Here is a 23,145-nt window from a genome sequence, read left to right on the forward strand (position 1 = left end):
AATGTATTTCAGTATGTAGTGAGGACTGTGGATTCTGTCCCTGTCACTACCTGATCTGAGTAGCTTGTTGCAAACATATCTCATATCTATATACGCTCAAGTAGAAAATGGCCAAATACTCGGATAGTGCACAAGAACAGTGATGATAACATGCACCCCTGTCTGAAATAATCAGTGGCAGATGTAATCAAAAGCACATAAAGTGTATGTATCAATCATTCAATCACCTCCATCCATCCATGGATTGGATGGATGTTGCAGGAACCAAGCTAACATAAGATTGCAGACACACATGTGCAGGCGCTTCTCTGCCCAGAATATATTATAAACTCTAGGCAATTAACATTTCTGCAAGCCAGTCACATTTGCTAATTTGCATGTGTCATACGTACAATATTGAAATTCTACACCACTTCCTCTTATCACGTTCAATTTACATGCATATTAGCTTTTTCTTTCATGTGTGTAGGGTGGAGGGGGTGGTGGTGTAGTTACATGTAGATGACGAGGACGCCAAGCCAGTGTGTTTAACAAGATGCTGGGACCTGTTCAGACAACGTTTTCCCAACACTAACTAAGTGGTTTTGGTACCTAAACCAAACCATGTTGCCACAACATCAAATGAAGAATTGAATGTAAAGAAATGTGAAGTTGCAACATATCCTTGGTTTGCAGAAATGTACATTGCTGACATTCATTTTGGCGGCTGGGTAGTAGTGGCAGTTCGCCGTCATCTCCACTGGAAGCGCAAAGAGCAAATGAGATCTCTGTCTTCCCAGTATGAACAAAACAAAATGAGTCCTGAATTATACATGTGCTCTTACTGCGAGGTCATGTCAAAATGTCTGCTGTAAAAATGATCAATTGTGGAAAAAAAATCTTTCTTTTGATTTCAGGCATGTTAAAAGTCAGATCAGAGTCTTGGCACTTGGCTCAGTATCTGATTCCAACTGCACCCTTAAAGACGAGTGCAGCAGCAGGTCGAAGTCTTGCGTTACCTTTGAAAGTATGGGAAGAGGAAATGGAGGGTGGGAGTGTGCTCGCGAGGGCTCTACTTCATCAGAGATACGAGGAATCCTTCCATCTTGTTTCCTGTGAGTCAGAGAGGACGGAGGGGTGGGTGGGGAGAGAGACAGAGAGAGAGAGAGGGAGAGAGAGAGAGAGAGAGAGAAAAGAAAGACAGAGTTTATGGCTTGCCTTGAGCTGAGTTTCTCATTTAAGCAGTTAAGAGCACAGCGAAATGTCTGGAACACAATTGAATCTCATCAAAGACGATCATTCAACATCGCGACCACGTGGAGTGTCAAAATTATGCCACCATCCGGAGGGGTTTCTTCTTTATTCAGGATGTGATGCTTGTGTCGTTGGAGTGTGTGCAGTTTTCTGCTCTTGCATCAGTGAGTTTGAAAGCAACTTGATGAGTGCGATTGGGGAGCGATTGTGAAACGCTAGAGATCAGCTGCACAGAGGAACAGAGAAGTGTAGAATCACGGGAGAACAAAGTGAAAATTGATACAAGCGGAAGAAGAAAGGACCCTCAGCTTTCATCTCTTAACCCGCCACCCTCGCCTCTCTGTCTCTGTTCCTCCCGGCCTCTCCTCTTCTCTTCTCTCCTCTCCTCTTCTCTGTGTGATTGGAGTGAATTATTCTGACCAGGGTTCTGGTCACAGCATATTACTTCACACTTTGTCTCACACAACAGCCATTTGCAAGAACTGGCAGCCCGTCTGTGCATGCAACCTGTTCACAGACCTGCAGCAGAGGGCATTTGGAAGCAACACAGGCTTTTTACAGCAAAAGAGACACAGAACAATGGCACAATCTGATTTTCTGGTCGAGAACGGAGTGAGAATTGGGAATTGAGACATGAACGCTAACACATATTTCATCCATTCTGCCGTCTTGGCACGCACCGTATGATTTTAAAGGTGGAGAGGCTGAAATAAGATCATTTGCAAGAACGGTCTCTCTCCTGCGTTGCTAGACACTGCAGCTGTCTCTATTCAAAAATGCCTCGCCTATTACAACCAGGTTGCATCTGTAAGTCTGAGTAAACAGAGCTGCTCTTTTTTTCTGACAACAGACCGCTGACCTGGAGTTGAGGTTAGAAAATCTATTTGCAACAAAGCACAGGAACACTGCTCTTTGTTGCCTCTGATCTCTGCTGAATCCTGGGAAATGACTGAACAAGGCTGTCAGATCTTTCCTGCAGCATCCTCGGCTTCTCAGAACTGACATCCCTCCGGAGAGCGAACTTTGTTACGTCTTTCATACGGTGCAGCTGGAACACAATGAAAATGTGATGTCAAATGCTGCTTCCAGGCATGAGTGATGCACTAAAATCTGCCTACAAAGGACAGGCTTACTGGGCCCCTTCAGTCACAAATCTGCCTTTTGCACACTGAGATGACACCTTGTTTAACCATCGCATGGGAAGAGTGACTGTAGCAAGGTGACTTATCAAACCTGAAACACAAATTAATGAAACACACAGTTATTATCACACTAATTTAGAAGGTGTTGTTTTAGGATGACACATATAAAAGATTTCCTTTGAATTTGTAGTTCTTTGATCATATTTTTACTCTTTGCACAGTTGATGCAAAGGTATTGTAGAAAGCTTTTTTTATTGTTATAATAATAAAACGTCTAGGTGCTGTATAGGCTAGATACGCAGGATTCAATATCGCTGTGTTGATGTTGCTCCGGGGAAGATCATAATTACATAACTGAAACTGACAGATCACGTATTTGTGATGTCACAGCATCTCAACTCAATGATGGAGAGATCAGAGACTAGAAAAACACTCACATGCGAGAATTTATCCTCTGCAACATGCTTTAAGTGATGTGAAAGGGTATATTTTAACATGTTCTCACTCCCAACTAATCAAATATGGCAGATTGGTCAGTGGCCTTAAGCTTCAAACTATGTCTCTCTACCTACCACTCCATCTGCATCTCCATTGGCTTTGCACGCCAAGGGAGGCAACACTAACACAACCATATCAGAAAGACCATATAAATACTGTTAAAGCATCAAAATGCTCAATCCACAGAAAATCATACAGTCTGCATTTAGAAACCTTCCAAAAGGTTGTGATGTCACAACTATACAGTCACTGCCTACAGCTACACCCAGAGTACGGCCGTGGTCGCCAAAACATCGGCGGAGATGATGGGAAAAGATGGTGGGCGGTGCCTTCTCAGGCCTGTGAGAACTGACCAATCAGAGTAGACTGGACCTTTCGGGAGGAGGGGCTTAAAGCTTTTGAAAGTCTTGTCGTTGTTTTTGCAGCACAATCCACTCCCTCCTCTAGCAGTAAACACCAAGAATAACAGCAATCAGGAGGCCCGCCTCTTTATGGAGTTCTCTGTCCTGATTGGATACAGTGGGCAGGGATACCAGAACATTTCCTCTCTCTTTTACCACATGAGCAGGAGGAGGAGAGACGTGGGTTACAGATCAAACACTCAGTATGAGAAAAATGATGCGTTTTTCAATATTAAAGTGTGTAAACAAAATTTTGCAGACTGCCAAAATAAAAGTATGACCCTGAAAACGAGCATTAAAATGAGACCTTTAAGTCACCTGCCCACTGCCTCGGGGTGCAGACAGCTAAACCCAAACCTCCCATGTGGGACAAACCATAACCAGAATGAAAGGCAAAGCACAAAGGTGCAAATCAATCTTGATTAGGAAGACTCGACAGAGAGAAAGATGAAGGCCGTCTGACAGCCTGCCACTTTCACTACGGATGGCATGCTTGGTGGCTCTAATCACAGAAGATGAATATATTTTCCGTGCCACGTGTGAGTGTGTGTGTATTTGTGTGTGTGGGCCTGTTTATACCGTCACCGCATTAATTTACAAGGCAGATAACAGAAATATCTGGTGAAAGGGTAAATGTTAAGTTTGACTCAGGGGAGAGATTTGACGCTGGCATATTCTGACGACCACGGCGAGCACACGTTATCAAAATACCACCATCCTGACACATGACACGATGACACTGTAAGATATGGTTACTAACGCTCGAATCAAAGTCAAATATTTTGTTATTCATCATCTGCTGGAAAATGCCCTGAGATGCACCGGTGTATTCCATAAATTATTAGCAGCGTAAAGAAGAAAAGAACTCCCGAACAGTCCGGACTGACGGTGGTTACTAAAGATTTATTCAATTTAAAAGTCCGAAATCTGCCATCCTTTGATGTGTGATTAAAAGCGGAGTGGGGAGTTTGTGAATCATGGCTGACAGGATCCTGGTATAAATTATGCACTATTATTCAATATTTACCTACTTCAGCATATTCTTTAAAGTCAAACAGCGTGACAAGTCCCATAAAGCTTTTGTTTTATCAGTAATTTACGACCTTTTTCTGTCGTTTTTTTTAATCACGAGCTCTCACTGCACTACGGCCTGGAGGCATTCCTGATTGGAAATCAGCCATTTTCATTTTTAATGGTATCACTTATATATATATAAAAAGCAACTTATATGCACAAGAAAGCCCTGGTGTGTTAATGAGCTTATGTATATTGCAGCACAGTATTTTTCCTTTCCCTCCTCGCGGTGAGCTGGACTTTGTATAGATAACCAACTCTGGCGCGTCCTAATGAGCTCTGGACTTTGCGACTGGCACAGGTCGGTCCCGTGCAAAGCGGCAGCCAGGTGGCAGGGTCACCGTGTCACGACGGCAGGATGATTGGCACCGCCTTAAACAATGAGTTAGGCTGCTGCCTATTGTCAGGCTGCTCACACATGATGCCAGGTGAAAAGGTTCATTCTTCAGTCACATCTGATTAACTACTTTCAGTCGTGTGGACGCAGAGGGCCAGAGGAGACGCTGAGAACTGTCAATAAAAGATAAGTGTTTATGTGGTCACTGCATTTGTGGTTTATTTTGTCAGTTTTTCTTTTTTCTCTTCTTCATCTCGTAGGTTCTAGCACCTTTCGCTCTGTGGGAGACACAATGTTGCACAAAGCTCCTCCCTGTTTCTTTCTCCCCATATTGTGGTCAAATTTCTCGTTCGAGCTGCATCCGTATAAAATGTGTGTCACCTAGCAACGTTACCTATCCCTCGAAAAAAAATTATTACCTAACTCCTGAGTCGTTTTAAAGGAATGTGCTGTTTTCGGGAGACTGTTCAGGAGTTAATGCTTTAAAAGATGACCTCCAAGTGTTTAACCACATCATTGTACCCTCTGCTGTAACACTTGTATAATACATTACGCAGATGAAGGATATTAGACGACTATTATCATCCAAGGTAAGCTGACCAATTTACGCTTCTGCACTGATGGATTGTAAATGTAAAAAAGTACATTCTTTATCAGAAAAATGGCCAAACTGGCATTCTCCTCCAAGCCCCTTTTTTTCGAGATTACGACGGTTTTCATGATAGAATTGTTTTCTTATGTTTATTTCTCTCTCAAAAAGAAAATTATTTAAATAATTCTGAGAGTAAATCTGCCAATTAATCCTGTGTGTTGCCAGCGGCCGCCTCCACAGTCTGCTGGGTCGTGAGCTCTAATAAGACTAAAGACCAACGACAGTTCAGGCTGGGCAGCACCTGCAAATACAAATGAGCCGGGCAACGCAGGATGCTCTGCAAACAGAATTTAAAACATACATTTGAGTAGGATGGTCCTGTAATTTGATGTGGAGCAATGAGGTTTAAAGGTTAACTCCACCAGTTTTACACATTAAAGTGTGTTTATTACTGCATATGTGAAAAAAACTTGTATAAAGCCGTTTAAGGTTTCAGAGGAAACTGCATCTAATGTGATAAATTGCCTCATGTGATGTCACTCAGTGGCTTGGTGCATTGTGGGTAATGTAGGCACCAGGTTTAGAAGAGGAAGAAGAATGTGTGAAATAAAAAAAGGTGATATCTCTTGTTCTGCTGTATCGATTTTGATAATAAATTTTTCAAGCGACATGATGTCACTTTTATACCTTAAAACGACAGCTTGAAATCATGTTGGTGTTTAAGTGTCCCCGCACCCCCACCACTTGTTTCTGCATTATGTAACTTCAGTGAGATGGTAGGATCACAACGTTACGTACGTATGTTTACTCCAAGATATAACATTGTTATGACGTAATGTGCTTTATTTGGAGTTAACACCTTCATTACATCTAACTAATTGTTACAGCGCTGGGATTTGTATTGATGAAAGTGGTTCAGAAACTGTGGGGGGCGCCACACTGCAGAAAATGCCAAATTCTGCTTAATGTAGCTTTACTTAGCACTTAAAAGTGTTCATGGTTGTAATGCTTGACCAGTGGACTGCTTTTCAAATCCAGATGCTGAGATATTTCCACAATGCAACTTAGCCACTGAGTGACATCACCACAGGCAGTTTATTAGATACCACGCAGCTTCTTCTGAAATAACAAAAGGTTTCATACTCCTCTCCTCAAGACATGTAAACACACTTGAATGTGTACAATTGGTGGAGTTGCCCTTTAAAGCCAGTCGGATGTGAATCATCACCATATGTATCAACTACACAATCTGCTGACCGATCAGATATGTGTTTCCTCTGGTGGTGGGTGTTGTAACTTTTGGGCTATAGACTTAATAAGTGAAATGTTTGGTTTCCTTAAAAAGCTTAAAAAACTGTAAAATAAAATTCAGTGACTATATGAGGGGAAAAAAACAGCAACAGATGTATCTGTCATCAACTGTATGGTGTGATGATTAATGCTTAGTCATTACCAATTATCCTTAGCATGCTGTTGGTCATAGCAAAAGTATTTGGTTCAATTCACAAGGTGGATATGCAGCGTGTCTACCATCTAAGCTGATTATAATGTGTAAGTAAATACCTTAGATATAAATAAAGGCATTGACATTGCACCACACAAGCTAATGTACACATAATAGTATCCATCACTGCAGTGGAAATTATAGAGATCTGTTATGAAGCCAAATAACTGAAATGGAAAATATGAAAAGTTACAAGGTTAAACTCAAGGTTCATCTCAGAGGCTCATCAGCAAAACTCTACAATGGCTCTGGTTAATACTGCTGACCCCAGGCCACATACTGGCGGAAGATGACTACTGCATGCGTGCCAGCTCAACAGATGCACTGGCGGAAAAAAAAAAAGAAAGAAAGCCATGGGCACAACAGGAAGAGTCAGATAACACCGGATTGAGTGCTGGCATGGTGCAGTAACCTCGCCTATTGATGGTGGAGGAAACTCCTTTGCAACAACCAGGCACACAAGCAAAAAGACCTTGGGGCATCATGCATTATTGATGAGATTAGAAGTGCCATCCGTCGCTTTGTAACTACAGTATATCTCAAATGGGTAACGTGATGACTTCTATATACACGAAGCAAAGAAATCTTAAAACATTTGGGTAATAGAGCGCAGCAGGGATGACCTGGCCAAAAGATGAGCTGAGGTCAAAAAACAGCATTGTGATGTAGTTGTTATTTTCAAGATTTGTGAAGTCTGAATAGAGGGCAGTAGATACGGCATCCTCTGAGGATCTGGTTCCTTCAACTGAAAAGGCTATGTTCCCTTTTTTTAAAAATGTTTTACATTATGGATTATTAAAGAAAATACACTCTGTGGCATAGAAATGTTTACGATACCTCCATGTTTTGAACGAACAACACTTTCAGGATTTTTGAAGCGTTAATGCAATCATCGGAAGACTTCAACGTCACCGACACTAAGCTTTATACTACACTAAAGATTAATCAGATTTTTGTGTTCTGCGATCTAGCAGCACCAGTGGTGACTGTGTCTGCTGCTGCTTGCTGACAGTGACAGCAGCACATGTATTTGGCTTGATGATGTAACAAAGCGGCTCCCAGCTACTGACGATGGAAGCCAAAAACCCATTCCCCAGGAGATGAGGCAAACAGAAGTGCAATAATGCAAACTCGTTTTCCTGATTTTCAGGATCTCCCTAATTCTGTTCAACCCAACGAATGCCAGTGAGTCAGTGTTTAGTTTCGTTTAGAGATTCTGTAATTACAGATCTGACGACATATGAAGGTGCTTTTAACAGAAACAGATATTTAGAGGTAAGATGCCTTCACTATAATCCCCCCTGACATCATAAATAGCACGAGAAAACAGCATGTTTATCTTCTAGTAAAAGTCAATCATTAGCAATACTTTCCTGTCAAGGTTAATTGCAGCCTGTTGGCTCGTACTGCTCTGGAGACTGGGCTGAATGGAGTAAGTGATTCGCCCTTTGTGACCAGGACTCTGCTAACTGTGGGACTCTTATTTCTTGCTTTGCTTACAGCTAATTTGCAGGGTGTAATGCTCTAACTCTATTTCTATAATAGTATAAAGGCTTATCATCATCATCATCATCATCATCATCATCATTATCACCAGTCAGTTTCCTTTCTTGATGTCACCAAAAGACAAACTGCAGCCCAAAGCACAAACTTCTGCCCCATTTTCTTCTTTAAAATGTTTGACGTCAGTGTAGCTCAACTGAATCTGAAAGCTCAAAGCGATCTGAGACGAAAACATTACTCTCAAATTCATCTCGCCTGGAACTGCTCCAGGTTTTTTTTTTGTCTTTCTTTTTTTTTTTGCCTTTCAGTGGCATTATAGATTAAATTCTCGCTCCGGGCTTTGAGTTTCCTGAGATACGTTAAATACGGAGCAAAAAAAGATAATATTTGAATCGTATTTTTGCTTTAAGAGTAATGTCTTGCTTGGCTGCATCTTTCCCTCTGCCAGCACCACACTCACAAACACACACACACACACACACACACACTGAGTCCGAGAGAGATAAGTACACATGAACCCCTAAGGTTTGCAGGTCCACTTAGTAGAGAGCAACTAATCTAATCAAGTACAGCAGCTAATGCACAATGAAAGCAGACTCATTTACTGGAGAGGACAGTCAGACGCTTCCTGGGCGAGCGAGAGGGGGAGAAAGGGAGAGGGAGACGGAGGGAAAGTTCAGGGTCTGGAGTGTGAAAGGATGAAGAGATCAGGACGGATCAGCCGGAGCTGAAAAGACAGACCGGCAGTCTCTTCTTTGGATGCTTGAATCGCATATGTCAGTTTCTCTCTCTTATCTGTCCATCCCGTGCTGACTTACACCCTCTTCCTCTCAGTTTATCTATCTTTCAGCGGCGCACTCGCTCATCCCCGTCCGTCCTTACCTGTGTTCGGTGCTGCCCTCACTCGCAGCTCAGTCTCCTCCCTTCAACAACTTGGTGCTCCTCTATGTATCGCGCCCGTCCGTGAGCGTCTGACTCAGTTCTTCTCTATCCGCCAACACCTGCTGTCGGAGCTCAGCCTCTCTGCTGTCAGATGATGCTGAGCGCAGCCCTCCCTCTATCCTCCCTCTCAGACCGAACCTCCCTGTTTTTCCCTCCCTTCTCCTTCCTCCTCTCTTGCGTGCGTGCAATTAACTGTTTTTATTCTGAGATGAGCACAGGCGCCTCACTCTCTCCGTCTCCTTGCTCTCCTCTTCCGATGTCTCCCCCCCCCTTTGTTCGCCTTCCATCTCCACCTCCCATCTTTTTTTCTCTTGATCTGTCTGTGACAAGAGAGCTGCCCATTCAAGCTGCGGGTGTTGTCTTTTGCTTTTAGCATTTTGCCTCAGCGAGTCTGCTTGTTAATCACAGATTCTGCTCATTCAACAGGACAAAAACAAACGCTGTGGCCGGATGTAGGCTTGAAAGCAAAGTTTTCCCCCCCCTCCAAAACAGAGGGGACATTACCTCATCCGAGAGGCGACATCAAATCTCTCTATCCTATTATCCGCCTCGCTCTGACAGCTTGTTCCAACATCATAAAACCCCTTCTGCAGAAATTAGCCTAACCATCCCATTGTCCATTTGACACATTAGCAGCAGGCAGTTAGCTGAGAGGCTCTCAAATGTGGCACATTTTTTGGAGCACGCTCTCACATAATGGGAAAAAATCACTTGCTCAGCCCACAGAGGAATAAGCACAGGTCAGTGTTGTCCAGTGTAGCACTGAGTAATCACATTTCCCTAATCCTCATGCATAAGACAGCGCGACACATTGCCGCACATTACGCGTATGGTCACAACAAAGCAGTCTCGCATCAAAAGGCATTCACCCAATTTCCATGTAGAAAGTAGATGGAAGCAGTTCACAGACAGATGTGCTCCAACAGATGTCAGATTAAATTTGTACCACTTGCTAAAACATTGTCTTAATGTATTATACACTGGAAATAGACAGCTTTTTAACTTTCTCACTTCTGTGGTTAATATGAAATATAAAGGAAAGCATCATCCACGTATAGAGTGGTTCCCTCTCAACTTTGCTTTCACGCTGATGCTACTCAGTCTATCACTGGACTTGGTTTTTTGGACTTGAAAAAACAAAGGTCAACTCATGGCACAAAAAGTGTGTCTGCCGTACCAGGAAGAGGCACTGTTTCCCCTGGTCACTATTCCCAGGTATCGGTGGAACAACTAGAATAACTGTTGAAACTCTAGACTGCAAAAAAAACAAAAAACATTGTGACACAAAAGAAGCGCATCTGCTGTTGTGAAACCTGAACAGGAAGTTGGCGTTGTTTTTTTTTCCAGGTTGCTTTCCCCAGGTAACGCTGGAACAGGTGAAATATCTGTGGAAACTCTACACTGCAAAAGAGGACTAACTCCGCTGATGGAGGAGGAAAAGAATGCGAAAAGGGAGAGTGAGAGACACAGAGGTAAAATGAGAGTGAACAGGCGGGCATTCACTCGATGACGAGCACTGCTGTTACGTCATAGTGTGTTTCCTCTTAACACTGGGACATGAGACGGTTAAAACCGTTTTTTTCTACTAGATCAGTACGTAATAAGACCTGCCTACTTATTAATACAACTGGATATTTCACTCTGCACTGAGATCTCTGATTTCAAGGTCAAATTGAGATTCTCACAGTTGTTTTTTTTTTGCTTTTGGCAGTGACCAGGCAGTTAGCCAAGTTGCACTTGCATCAACCATAATACCGCAAAGAAACGCTGGGGAAATTTGAAAAGCTTTGATTAAATGAACATTTTCCAGGTAATTCTATTTCATAAGTTCATACCAATGGGTCACATTTGAATCCGATGTTAGCATGTAGGCTCTATGTAACCCTTGAACACAGAGAGTAATGCTAACATTTCCTATGATGTTGAGTAAATGTGAATAAATGAAATATATATGTGTAATTTTATTACAGGAGACTGCATAAATGCATTACTTTTACCTCTAATACTTGTTGGATTAATAACAGTTGAAAAACACATTTTGTTTATGTGGAAATTCCTCTTAACTTATTAGCTGAATAAACACAAAAGCTTTATGTTTAAATGTGCATTAATTAATTCTAACCAGACTAAGTTTTCAGTGTGATCCCATTCTCTCAACATGCTTTCAAATTATGTAATAAAGTTAAATGATAAAATGTACATGTAATCTAAATACTTAAAGTCAGTGTTGCAGGCAAAATATTGTTATGACAGCATGCAGGTGAAGACAAAGTCTCAAGAGATCTAAATGCAATAAAAGACACGTGACTTTACCAAACGTGCTGCACCTTTCTGCAGACAGCCTCAGAGAAGCTCGCTCTCCACAATCTCGTACGCATTCTCCCTCGTCCTGCGTCTTTGCTCTGAAGCATCGCCTCTGAAAAAACAGATTTAGCCGCTTGCTACGGTTACAGTAACAGTTCTGCCAAGAGATCCAGAAGATCCGATGGTAGCAGTGCCAATCGATAGTGCAGGCTGCAGGCCCTTGAAACGAACCCATGAGGGGATGTGAGCCAAGCCCTTCTGGCGGCATGTTGGCTCGTCCACACCCTCGTGTGTGTATAAAGTTACAGGTAGCCCAGAGCTAGCCTCAGAACACACACACAGGGAACACACAAAGCCCGTTTTCTTTTCATTCACTACTAAAGAAGGGGTCTGGGTTACAACGGATAACCTACATTGTGGGTTTTTTCCAGTAGAGGTCCACGATAACCTGCTCCACCACTCGCCCAGGGAGGATAGTGTTACCCCAAGGAGGCCAGGACGAACATAGCTGAGCTCCAACAGGCAGAGAAGGAGCATGAAGCATGCAGGTTAAGTACAATCAAAACCTTTCTGCCTGTTTCAAGCCTCCGTGCCGCCAGCCTGGTGGAGCAGGAGATGAAAGAGGATCATGCCTTACACAGAGGCAGAACAAATGAGAGTCAAACCAGGTCAGGAGAAGCGTGAACAAACAAATTATCAGTGTTTCATTCCAAGTGAGTACATAGGAATTCGGAGTTGTCTAGTTAATCAGACGGTGTGCAATTTCAAGAGCATTTTCTACTGTATGTGGGTCACGCTGAGACTCTTCTGACTTTTTATTTCCCCCCCCTCCCATTTCTCATTTCATTAGTTTCATCCCCCTCTCTGACTCTGTCTCTCATTGTGACTGTCTGCTTCCCACTCTGTTCACAGTCCCCTCCCGAGGCAGCTGAGACTAAATTTAACATTTACACACCACCAAACAGCACAGAAGAAGCTCAGAAGAAGAATCAGCAAAACATAAATTTTAACAGGACATCATGTACAACGTGAGTACAACAAAAACAAGTCCTACTGCTTAAAAAACTTTAAAAACCTGCCTCATCCACAGCCAGAACTCCGGCTGTATCACAAAAAAAGCTGCGATTTTAACTTTGATTCAATTAATCAATTAATTAAGGGTGAGTGATGTTGTGTGTTGTGAGTGCAGCTCAAATCTTTTCAACACTGCATATACTGCTGCTGAACACCTCAGTTCAAAGGTCAAAACTGTCAAAACTGTTGTCAGTAGTGTGTGGAGGAAAAAAAAAAAGATATATAATATGAGCATTTTTCATTACATTAAGAGAAAATGACATCTCTATGAAGAAAAATAATAATCAGAAATTCAACACCCAATTCTACATGAACTCTTGTAACATTTTGTGTTGACTTGTCTTTGCGTTCTGCGGAGGTGGATTAGGGCCAGCGGTGAGAAAAAAAAGTGTCAGGAGGATTTTCATTCCGCACTTCAAGAAAAAAGTCCAAATGTCGAGAATAAATTTGACATTTCAAGATTAAAGTCGACTTTATGAGATGACATTAAACGGCGCTTATGACTGCCACAACAAAATGCCTTGTTGTAGATGAACTGGTGAATCTGTACTTTAGAATCGGCTTTAATAACAAAGACATTATTTCTCTTTCAGCTCATTAACACAATGTAGTTGTCAGTGTTAGGACTCTGAAGAGACTGTCTCAAAAACTTTGTCTGTCTGGAGGGAAAAACCACACAAGCATGGAAGAGGTGGCCGCATTCGTGCAAACTGGAATTGAGAGGATGTAGTAATGTTGGAGATCGGATGCTCAGGCAGCTCGCGTAGCTGTCAATCGCTCCCCTAAACTGGATTTGAGGGACCAGAAGAGTTGACTTTATTCTCAAGATTTCGACTTTATTCACCAAATTGTATTTTGACTTTATTCTCGACTATTTTGACTTTTTTCTTGAAGTGCACAATGAATCACCCCTGGCCCTAAGTTCTGTTCCAACTTGGCTGGTGAAATGTAACGTGCAACATGCACATGAGTTTCGGTGATGGTGGCGGAGCGTGAGCAAAGAGCAAAGAAGCAGCGAGTAGTCACACAGCCAGATAAATATGGAAGTTAAATCAGGTCATTAATCAAGAGCATAGATTTTCAGTTTGAGAGCATGATTTCATTCCTTTTCAGTGACACAGCTCCTTCGCGTGCTCAGATTTTTTCTCCTCATGCTCACATTTTGTCCTCGCACTTAAATTTCTTCTGCTTACTTTCAAAATGTCTGCTTGAATTCAAAAATCACATGCCCGTGTTCACATTTCTCCTTCTTGCACACAAAAATTTCGCTCGCATTCAAATGTGCCCTCTGCGCGCTCAGGTCTAAGTGCATGCGCTCAGGACACACACCCGCTCACAGGTCAAGTTCTGCTCTCGAATCTCACTTCTGCTCAGGGATTTTTCTTGTGTATCAACACTATCAACCAATAGAAGGCCGGCTACTGTTGACCAATCAGATTAGCCCCGCTTCTTTGCGGGTGCGTTCGCTGTACTTCAAGGAGCGTCGCATACGGACGGGCACTGTTTCTACTGGGTTTATCTACTTCCGTCCTCCAGGCTGTTAAATGTGGTGGTTCCCTTTATTTTTTGACGACTTTTGGAATAAAATATCAATTAATCAATACACGAGCGCCCGTGCTTTTCATTACAGTAGCTACATCAACATAAAGTAGAACAATAGCGACTCTACTTTCGCCATATTAGCCAATAGCCAGCTACCCAGGCAGCGGGATATGTTATATAGTATAAATACTGGAGGGTTAGTAAGTTTTGTGATGATAGTGCAGCGGTTAAGAATATCAGTTTATGCTGCTTTTTGCATCATGGGACGCTGGATCGCATCCCGGCCCGGCGCACAGAGTTGGGTGTAAATGTACCGTATATTACCAAATAATAGCAGCGTGTCAATTAACCGCAGGGTCCCTTTAAACACCAATGCAGGTGTATATTTTGATAAATAACCGCTGGTTCCAAATAAATGCCGGGTCTAATTCATTTATTCTTTTTTATTCAAGGAAGAAGACGTGACCACTGACACTGCCCGTTTTTCTTCTTCGCCTTTTTCACGCGTTGTGCTGCTTTCTGTCAGTCAGTATCACACTGATGATCGCCATGGCTCCGGTGCAGCAACAAAATAAAAAGTATGACTTGAAATTCAAACTTTCTGTCGTAAAATATGCAGAGGAAAACTCGGGAAAACCGTGAGTGACAGACAGCAGAGATGAGGAGTTTGCAGCGAGTGCTAGTTGGATGAATCGTTTCCTCCGCCGCAACTTGCAGGAGGATGCCAGAGAATTCACCGAGAAGCTGGCGAAGTTTGTGACATTTTCATTCCGGATTTTGAGAGGAAGGAATTAAACGCCTGTCCCAAATAAACGCCTGGTCTGTTAAGTGATTGAAACAAATAAATGCCGCGGCTATTATTTGGTATTTTACGGTATGAAAGCTCGCTCGGCCGGGGAGAGAGACGCATCACAGTGCTCAGCTGCAGACACATCAGAGAGGTGACGAGACGTGACTCATTATGACTGACAGGCATCAAGGCCACTCAGCGTTACCTTACTGACCCGCCCCCAGATATTTCATTCACAAAAACAGGGCCTGTGGCAATTCTGGACAGCTGTTTTTTTTTTTCTTCTTTTTTTCTTCTTCTTCCTTCATGGGCCCCCTAACAAACGCTTAACAAGAGATGGTGGGTAAACATACGTGATTAAAAAGGTGTAATGAAAAATACGCTATGATGATAGAGTATTTTTCATTCATTACACGAGCGAGGGTTCCGGCCGGGCCGGGATGCGATCCAGCGTCCCATGATGCAAAAAGCAGCATAAACTGATATTCTTAACCGCTGCACTATCATCACAAAACTTACTAACCCTCCAGTATTTATACTATATAACATATCCCGCTGCCTGGGTAGCTGGCTATTGGCTAATATGGCGAAAGTAGAGTCGCTATTGTTCTACTTTATGTTGATGTAGCTACTGTAATGACAAGCACGGGCGCTCGTGTATTGATTAACTGATATTTTATTCCAAAAGTCGTCAAAAAATAAAGGGAACCACCACATTTAACAGCCTGGAGGACGGAAGTAGATAAACCCGGTAGAAACAGTGCCCGTCCGTATGCGACGCTCCTTGAAGTACAGCGAACGCATCCGCAAAGAAGCGGGTATAATCTGATTGGTCAACAGTAGCCGGCCTTCTATTGGTTGATAGTGTTGATACACAAGAAAAATCCGTGAGCAGAGGAGAGATCCGAGAGCAGAACTTGACCTGTGAGCAGGTGTGTGTTCTGAGCGCGTGCACTTAGATCTGAGCGCGCAGAGGGCACATTTGAATGCGAGCGACATTTTTGTTTGCAAGAAGGAGAAATGTGAGCACAGGCATGTGATTTTTTACCAACGCAGACATTTTGAAAGAAAGCATAAGAAATTTAAATGCAAGAACAAAATGTGAGCATGAGGAGAAAAAATCTGAGCACGCGAAGGAGCTGTGTCACTGAAAAGGAATGAAATCATGCTCTCAAACTGAACATCTATGCTCTTGATTAATGACTTGATTTAACTTCCATAGATAAAGTAAGTCATGTATGAAAATCTAGAAACTGTGATTAAATGAAATCACATCAGGAGGGGCAGAGAGTAAAAATGCTCCTCGGACAAAGATGGAGCAGCCCTGTGGATGGATGGATGACACTTTTGCAGATTTAGGGGGAAAAACACACACACACACACACACACACACACACACACACACACACACAAACATGTTGTTGCAGAAAGATCTTGCGTAAATGTTGGTTTCGCACTGGAATTAGATTTGGGATATTGACTCGCCCTGCAGTCAACAGGCGAGCACAATTACAAGATGTTGGATAAGGAGGGGAGTCTTGTTTTTTCTTTTTTTCTTTTTTTTTTTTTTACTTTTGGTCCTGGTTTCCCTTTCAAGCATCAGTTCAAAGCCGAAAGAATCAGGCTGAGGGAAAATGAAATCAAATTGCTAAAAGAGCCAATCTTCTTTTTCACATCATGTTCTCTGAGTCTTTAAGACCAGTGAGACTAGAACTGAACATGGAAACACAACCAGAGCTGCAGAAAGAGTTAGCTTAAGATTGAGTTTTTGAATATGAGCACTGTGGAACAATGGGCCTCATTCACCAATATCTTCTTAAGAATCTTCTTAGATTCTTTCTTAAGTTGTTCTTAAGAGGTTCCTTAAGAAAACCCTAAGTCAGATTCACCAACTCGTTCGTAAGCCTCAGAATTGTTTGCAGCTGTGTTCTTACATTTATGAAAGCTGCAGGAGCAATATATATGCCATTGTTTTGCGGGCCTTGGATGGAGAAATGCCACGTATAAATAGGGTGGGGGGGTTACTTATTGATGGCATGTTTCCAATTTACTTGATTTATCTTAAATCATTGGCACATTCAATTTATTTTAGAATTTAAATTCTTTGTAAATTACCAAAAATATGAAATACATAAATAAATGAATAAATATGACAGAATTATCACTGTAATATTGCATTTCATTGAACTACACAAGAGAAGAAAACACGACCATGCCAACATTTCGGCACTGAAATGTGCGTAAGAGTACTCCTGAGTGTTCGTAGGATTTGTTCTTGCCTAAGAAAAAGTCCTAGATTAGAAAAAATTCATGAATGCCAAAATTTTCGTAAAATCCTCATAAGTGGGACTTAAGAACAAATTTTTTCGTAAGAACGGTTCATGAATGAGGCCCAAAGTTTTTTAAGTGGGTCTCCATTTTATTCATACGATCATACACGAGCAAAGGGACGCAAGTGGATCCATACAGCATGTGGGGGCACATTTTACTTCCTACACTTGGTTTCACACGACTCTGCTGATCTGCAACGGGTGGTGGTAATAACACTCCAGCCAGGGGCGAAGATCTAATATCAACTCTGGAGGAAAAAAAATTCACGAGGGGCCAACAAAAGTCGTCCTGTAGCCCTGAAACACTGGTAAACAATACTGTGGATCGCTAGCAAACATCAGCAAACTGCTAGCTAAAAGAAAAGGTGACATGTAATTCAGCGTGGGAGAAAATGAAACTGATGATGATTACAAATGGTTTTTTTATTGTATTCAGACGCACATTCCCACACATGTACAGCACCTGCATCATGTGCCACTGCTGAGTTCTCTAGGGGCAGAGTGCTTTTACTATGTGTTATTAAATTAAATCCCATAGTTGTGTGATCCCCTTTAAACTAATGCAGGAAAAGAGGAACAAGATGGCCGTCCATCAAAACGTAATCATCACGCGTAAGCCTCCGGGTGCAGGACTTGGCCGCGGCTCTCATTCCTCTCGCGGCTTGAAAAGGGTGGAAAGAAAAGGCAGCAGTTCTTCAATACAAACACAGTGTTGTCAGCACTCCCAGAGCCCTGCTGGCTCTCATAATTACCTTGTGTTTGGGTGGCCCTCTCCATTGATTTTGGCAGCGATATACTTGGCCCCAAACTGAGCGTGAATCCACAGGAGCAAGTGGGCAGGTAGCATATGGAAGACCGACTGTACAGCAGCTAATCCACAGTTCAGTTGTCTTGTCTCGTGCACTTATTTGTGTTGAATGTATGTGGATCCACCAAATGAAGACTCACATGTGTGTTCAACGTGGATGAAATACACAACGGTGATTAGCAACGGACTTAATTGTCGCTTTATGATCCATTCACGGTCTTGACGTGATCTCAGCATGACCGTCATGGCTAAATTGCACAAAAAAATTCATTCATTTCAAAATAATCTGAGGGTCAAAAATAACTAATTGGGGGCTAAACTTAGATTTAGCTCCCGGGGAAAACCATAATACAACTGCGTATTCAATCAATTTATCAACACACATAATTAAATCTGCAGCGATTTAATTCCCCAGTCTGCTAGTGATTAAGGCGAGCTTTCCAAAACTTAACATTTCCGTAATTGAAAGTCTGACTCACTTCCTTGTTTCAAATGTCCAAGTAAAAATACTCACATTTTACTCTCACACAGACAAGTTTATGTGTGTTGATGTGAGAAATATAAAGAGTAAAATGTGATTATTTTTCCTATCCTTGGACATTTTAGAGGTTTTTTCCCCTCGACATTCTTCCGAATGTGCTTGCTGCATTTAGTGTTTTGAACTCTTCTGAGAATCTGATTGTTGAGGTGCAACCTCCATTTCCAGTTCAGTACTTCTTCTCATCCTGGATTGATTGTACGGCGAGTTGATTGAACCTAACCCCGCTCAGCAGTGTTTCTGAGTGCCCCAGTGACTAATAGGGTGATTAGAGTCATTATGTGGACATGCAGAGCTGACAGCGGCTGCTCCAGGTGGGCACGGCGGCTGCTGAGTGAGGAGCACAAAAAGGAGAAAAAAACAACAACAACACAGGTGTCCAAACAAAGACTGAAGCACACTGAGATGCAGATGAGGAATAATTGCAATATTGTAATGTGAAAGCCTGAAATCCGGCATACCTAGATAATTAAAAGTTGTTTTGCTGTGGGAAAACAGCAAACACTGAAAACGAGTGTTTGTAAGCCAAACCGCAACGGTCATTTTGGAAATCTTATCACCAAATGTTACATTATCGTCAACATTTTCCAGACAAAAGAAGGTGACAAGTTGTACCTACGAATGTGGGTTAGAAACATGTCGCTGACAACGTGAATTGCATATACGTCATTGTTCCACAGGAAGAATGATATGATATATAATTTCTGATGCTAGGGGTCTCTAAACAATGAAAGCACAAGATGTAGTTGCAAAGTAGTGGGTGATCATAGGAGTCATTGTCTCCCTTGTTAAACAGCAACCATCGCTCACAAACAAGGTCATGTTTTGTCAAGTTCACTCACTTCCTTTCTTTCTGTCTATTGTTTTTAAAGGGGCTCTGTGCAAACGTGCTGGAAGCCGCTTGTTGGTTTAAGTCAGCGAAAGCCATTTTTTAAACTAATGTTTGCTACTGTTGCGAGTCAGGGTGACTGTAAACCGAGGCGACAAGATGGTGATGATAACATGGTCGGCATCTTCGCGTGAGAAGTTCCACATCAGGTAAACACTGTCCATCAGCTTTGACTGCATTTGAGCAGAAAGCATCAATGACGTAAACACAGAGTCCACCTTTACTCTTTCTGCTGCAGTCGTGCGCTCTCTCGATGTCGTGGTGGAGACAGGTCACCGCAAAGATGTGGGCACAACGGCATCTGATACTGGTTCATGTTAGTGGACGCCATTTCTACGCTAACGTTAGGTAATGTTGCTCTCTGTTAGCAGCACTGAGACGAGGCACTCGAGAACAGGAGCGTTAAACAGCATCACCAAATCATGCACAGGCTTGTAAAAGGCGACTGAGAGACACAGGTAAGGTCTAATCTTTCACATCACGTCACAATCCCCTCACATGTGGCCGATAAAGACGTGATGAATAAATGTCTTCGAAATGTTACATACGGCTTCTTTAATGTGGAGATGCCATGACGTTCAAGCCCGAGTGAAATAATTGTTCTGTACTCCATGAGTGACGCTGGAAACGCCTCATTTCCTCCACCGTCGCTCTCCTTCTGCTCTCTGTCATCCTACTCAGTGAAGTATGTAAAGTGCCCATTTAAGAGAGTCTCCTGAACTGAGATGTAATAGAGCTTGATTACACGGAGTCGACCTCCTGATGATGTTAAATGGCTACAACTGCAAGCAACATTACCCACCTCGATAAGTCCGAGCTTTTCAATTAACCGGCTGAATACGTCTCCATCGGCGGGGAGGCCCTAATGAAGCACAACTGGCAGGAATATATACCGTAATAATCGGCATGTAAATGTAAATGATCTGCATCTTTCCATACGCAGCAGCAACATTATCCCACTGTGACGGAGTCTTTAAGAACCGAACATTTTGATCTTCTAAGGGATCCAGTTTAAAGTAGCACGAGGGTGGACAGCACTTCAAAAACAAACTGACTCATTTCTCATCTACCGCCGCCGCTGCTGCAGTCTGTATCTGACTGAACAGGTGCACTGAGTAACAGGCGAACCCCATCTGCTAAAATAACCTCCAACATCACTGCGCTTCTCTCCGACTGTGCCCCCACGCACCGGCTGCATAAAGCAGACCGCGTTAGAACTGCACTGGGTCGTAATGTTTGCCCCTGCGAGCTCGCCGAGGAACTGGACACACCCGCCTGGATCACAGCAGGGGTCACTTTTACCCCCGCCTGGTTCTGATGCAGTCGAAATAAAAAAAAAAAAAAAGCCAAAGCCACACGGCGCTTTCAAATTCAGCTGCTCTGCGTCTGTGAACCATTCCCACAGACACTAACTGTGTTTTATAAGTGCTGCTCACCCTGCTAATCCTTTATGGACAAAACAATGGAGCTTATGTAGTTTTATGTCCAAACAAACTAAACAAAGTCTTCATTTTCATTGCTGAATAAACAAACTGACCATAAAGGACGAAGCAATCTCATGTAGATAACATATGTGAGCAGCAAACCTCTGTAAATAATACCGCGTGGACACCACACGTGATTTGCATTCATATGTGGAATAGGTTTAAATTGTTCTCATGTAATTCCTGTATGTATGAGCCGCGGCTGTCTGCGGACATCTTCAAATGAACACATCATCAGAACTAATGAGCACGATGGCTATACGCAGCTGCGATGATTCCCCTCTCAGAGTGATCTGTGATTAATATATGTAATTTATGGACTGGACTCTGTGATGTGAGACAAACAAAAACTAATAGTGGGGGGTTGGGACAAAGGAAGATGAAGTTGCGTTGAGCGAAACCCAGTCATATTATCTCCGGGCGAAAAGGCTCTGCTTCTAATTGATATCATCAGTGGCTTTCCACTTCAATCAGCGCAGATGATGAAGGGAAGTGCGAGATCAGAAGAGGCTGAAATGAACTGTGCGGAGCAACAGATGGTCCGGCCAAATGACCGCCCGGTCTACGCGACCAAGTGACTCAGAGAAGAGCCTAAACTTGTTGAACCCCAGTGAGACTGATATCCACTGAGCCACGCACAGCTCTTTAAAGAAATGAACCTTTGTACAATAAGGAGCTGTGATATACACTGATGGGAGGAGCACACACATGAGTTGCTATGTGTCACCTGCAGCAGGAAGATAAAAGCTGGTGGGTGTGTCTTCATAGCCCAGTTGTGCCCACTGCTACACCTGGAGCCCCGGGACAGCCTGGCAGCAGGGTTGTACCTCCTAATGCCGGCTGAGACTGTCCAGGAGCGGTTCAGCGAACACGAGAATAAATTCAGGTTGATGCAGCGGCCCGCTCAGCCATCAGATCTCAGGCCAGTTGAACATCTGCGAGATTAGATGGCGTGAGTGCAGACTGTTTGCGAGGCAGAATATCAGGAGGGCTCCATTTGTAGTTTCGCTCATATTGCGTGTGGAACGCAAACAGCGTGTTTGTTCCCCCCATGACAGTCAGACCTCACCCCCGGCTCGAGATACGAGCCTCGATCTGACCGTCGAGCTCCAGTTGGCTCTCTCCTCTTTCGCTGTTTGCTTTCTCTTCATGACACTCACCACTATACTGGGAGGGAGAGCGGCCATCGATGGCAATCTGAAGAGGTACGGATGGCCAATTAGAGGCCTCTTCGCCCCGCTCGTTCTCATCATTCAGCACTGAGGAGCACTTCATTACCACCCGGCTCCTCGTGTCAGTCAAAGGGTTTCTCACACTCTTGGCCCTGAAGCAGCTCAGACTACATGGCTGCAAGGCAACAGACATGCCTCCAGCGGTGCATGTACATTATATATGACGTTATCGTAAAGACGAACCGCTCGAGGGAAGTCCCGAACCAAACATGTCAATTAAGACATGAGGGAAATGTATAGTTAGACTAAAGGGTGTAACGATCCTTCATTTTATTTAAAGTTACTACAATTTGGTAAATAAAGAAAAGTAAATAACACTATGGATCCACAAGACCAGTCTGCGTATAACTCCTTCAGCGAAAAGTCTGGGAAGTCGGATGTGAATGGAATGTGACACAACATTTGTAATTTATGAGCAGCCATTAAAAGCACCATGTCGAGCGCAGGGGTCAGTTCACAGAAGCAGGCAGCTGAGACGCGGTCCGACGCTCTGACAAAACCTGAGTTTTAGAGACTAGAAGAGAGAGAGTCTGACTTGAGGGGGGAAATTCATCTCATTTTTTTGTCCTTTTGGTGACAGGATAAGAGCGGTGAATTAGAGTTTTCTGGTTTTCGGTCGAGTTAAAAGTGAAAGTTAAAGAGATGAAGCTGTGACGCAGCAGTGGCAGTGGACTGGTGATGAAGCAGAAGAAGGGACAGGCACTCGGAGGGTGCTGTAGTCCCCGAGATCCGTCTTTTCACGTATCACTGCACTGAATAAGGGTTTGGTACATTCTTTATGAGGGTTTGTATACGAAGACAAGAGGCACCCACAGAACCTGATGTTTGCACAAAAAAATCTATTGTATAAGGTCAATGGTAAAACATGGATAAGTGCTAAATAACATTGGTAAAGTTGATTTCAGCTCCTTCGTGTTTGTATTTGTGC

At 43.0% G+C, this 23,145-nt stretch overlaps 1 protein-coding gene across 8 annotated transcripts in view; it reads right to left on the reverse strand.

Moving 5' to 3' along the window:
• The window catches only part of rap1gapb (RAP1 GTPase activating protein b), a 122,813-nt gene that overhangs the window by 38,875 nt on the left and 60,793 nt on the right, over nt 1-23,145 (reverse strand). For 7 of the 8 annotated variants that reach the window (XM_030418863.1, XM_030418860.1, XM_030418866.1 and 4 more), the window contains one exon: nt 999-1,092. Coding sequence is in view for 6 of the 8 variants with exons in the window: in XM_030418860.1 (XP_030274720.1) it covers nt 999-1,092 (94 nt within the window). In the remaining 2 variants the exon portion in view is untranslated. Of the gene's footprint in view, nt 1-998; nt 1,093-9,166; nt 9,417-23,145 lie in introns of those variants that run through there. The other variant, XM_030418864.1, reaches the window with a different exon arrangement.

Source organism: Sparus aurata, chromosome 6, assembly GCF_900880675.1.
Source record: "Sparus aurata chromosome 6, fSpaAur1.1, whole genome shotgun sequence".
In the NCBI taxonomy this organism is placed as follows: Eukaryota; Metazoa; Chordata; class Actinopteri; order Spariformes; family Sparidae; genus Sparus; species Sparus aurata.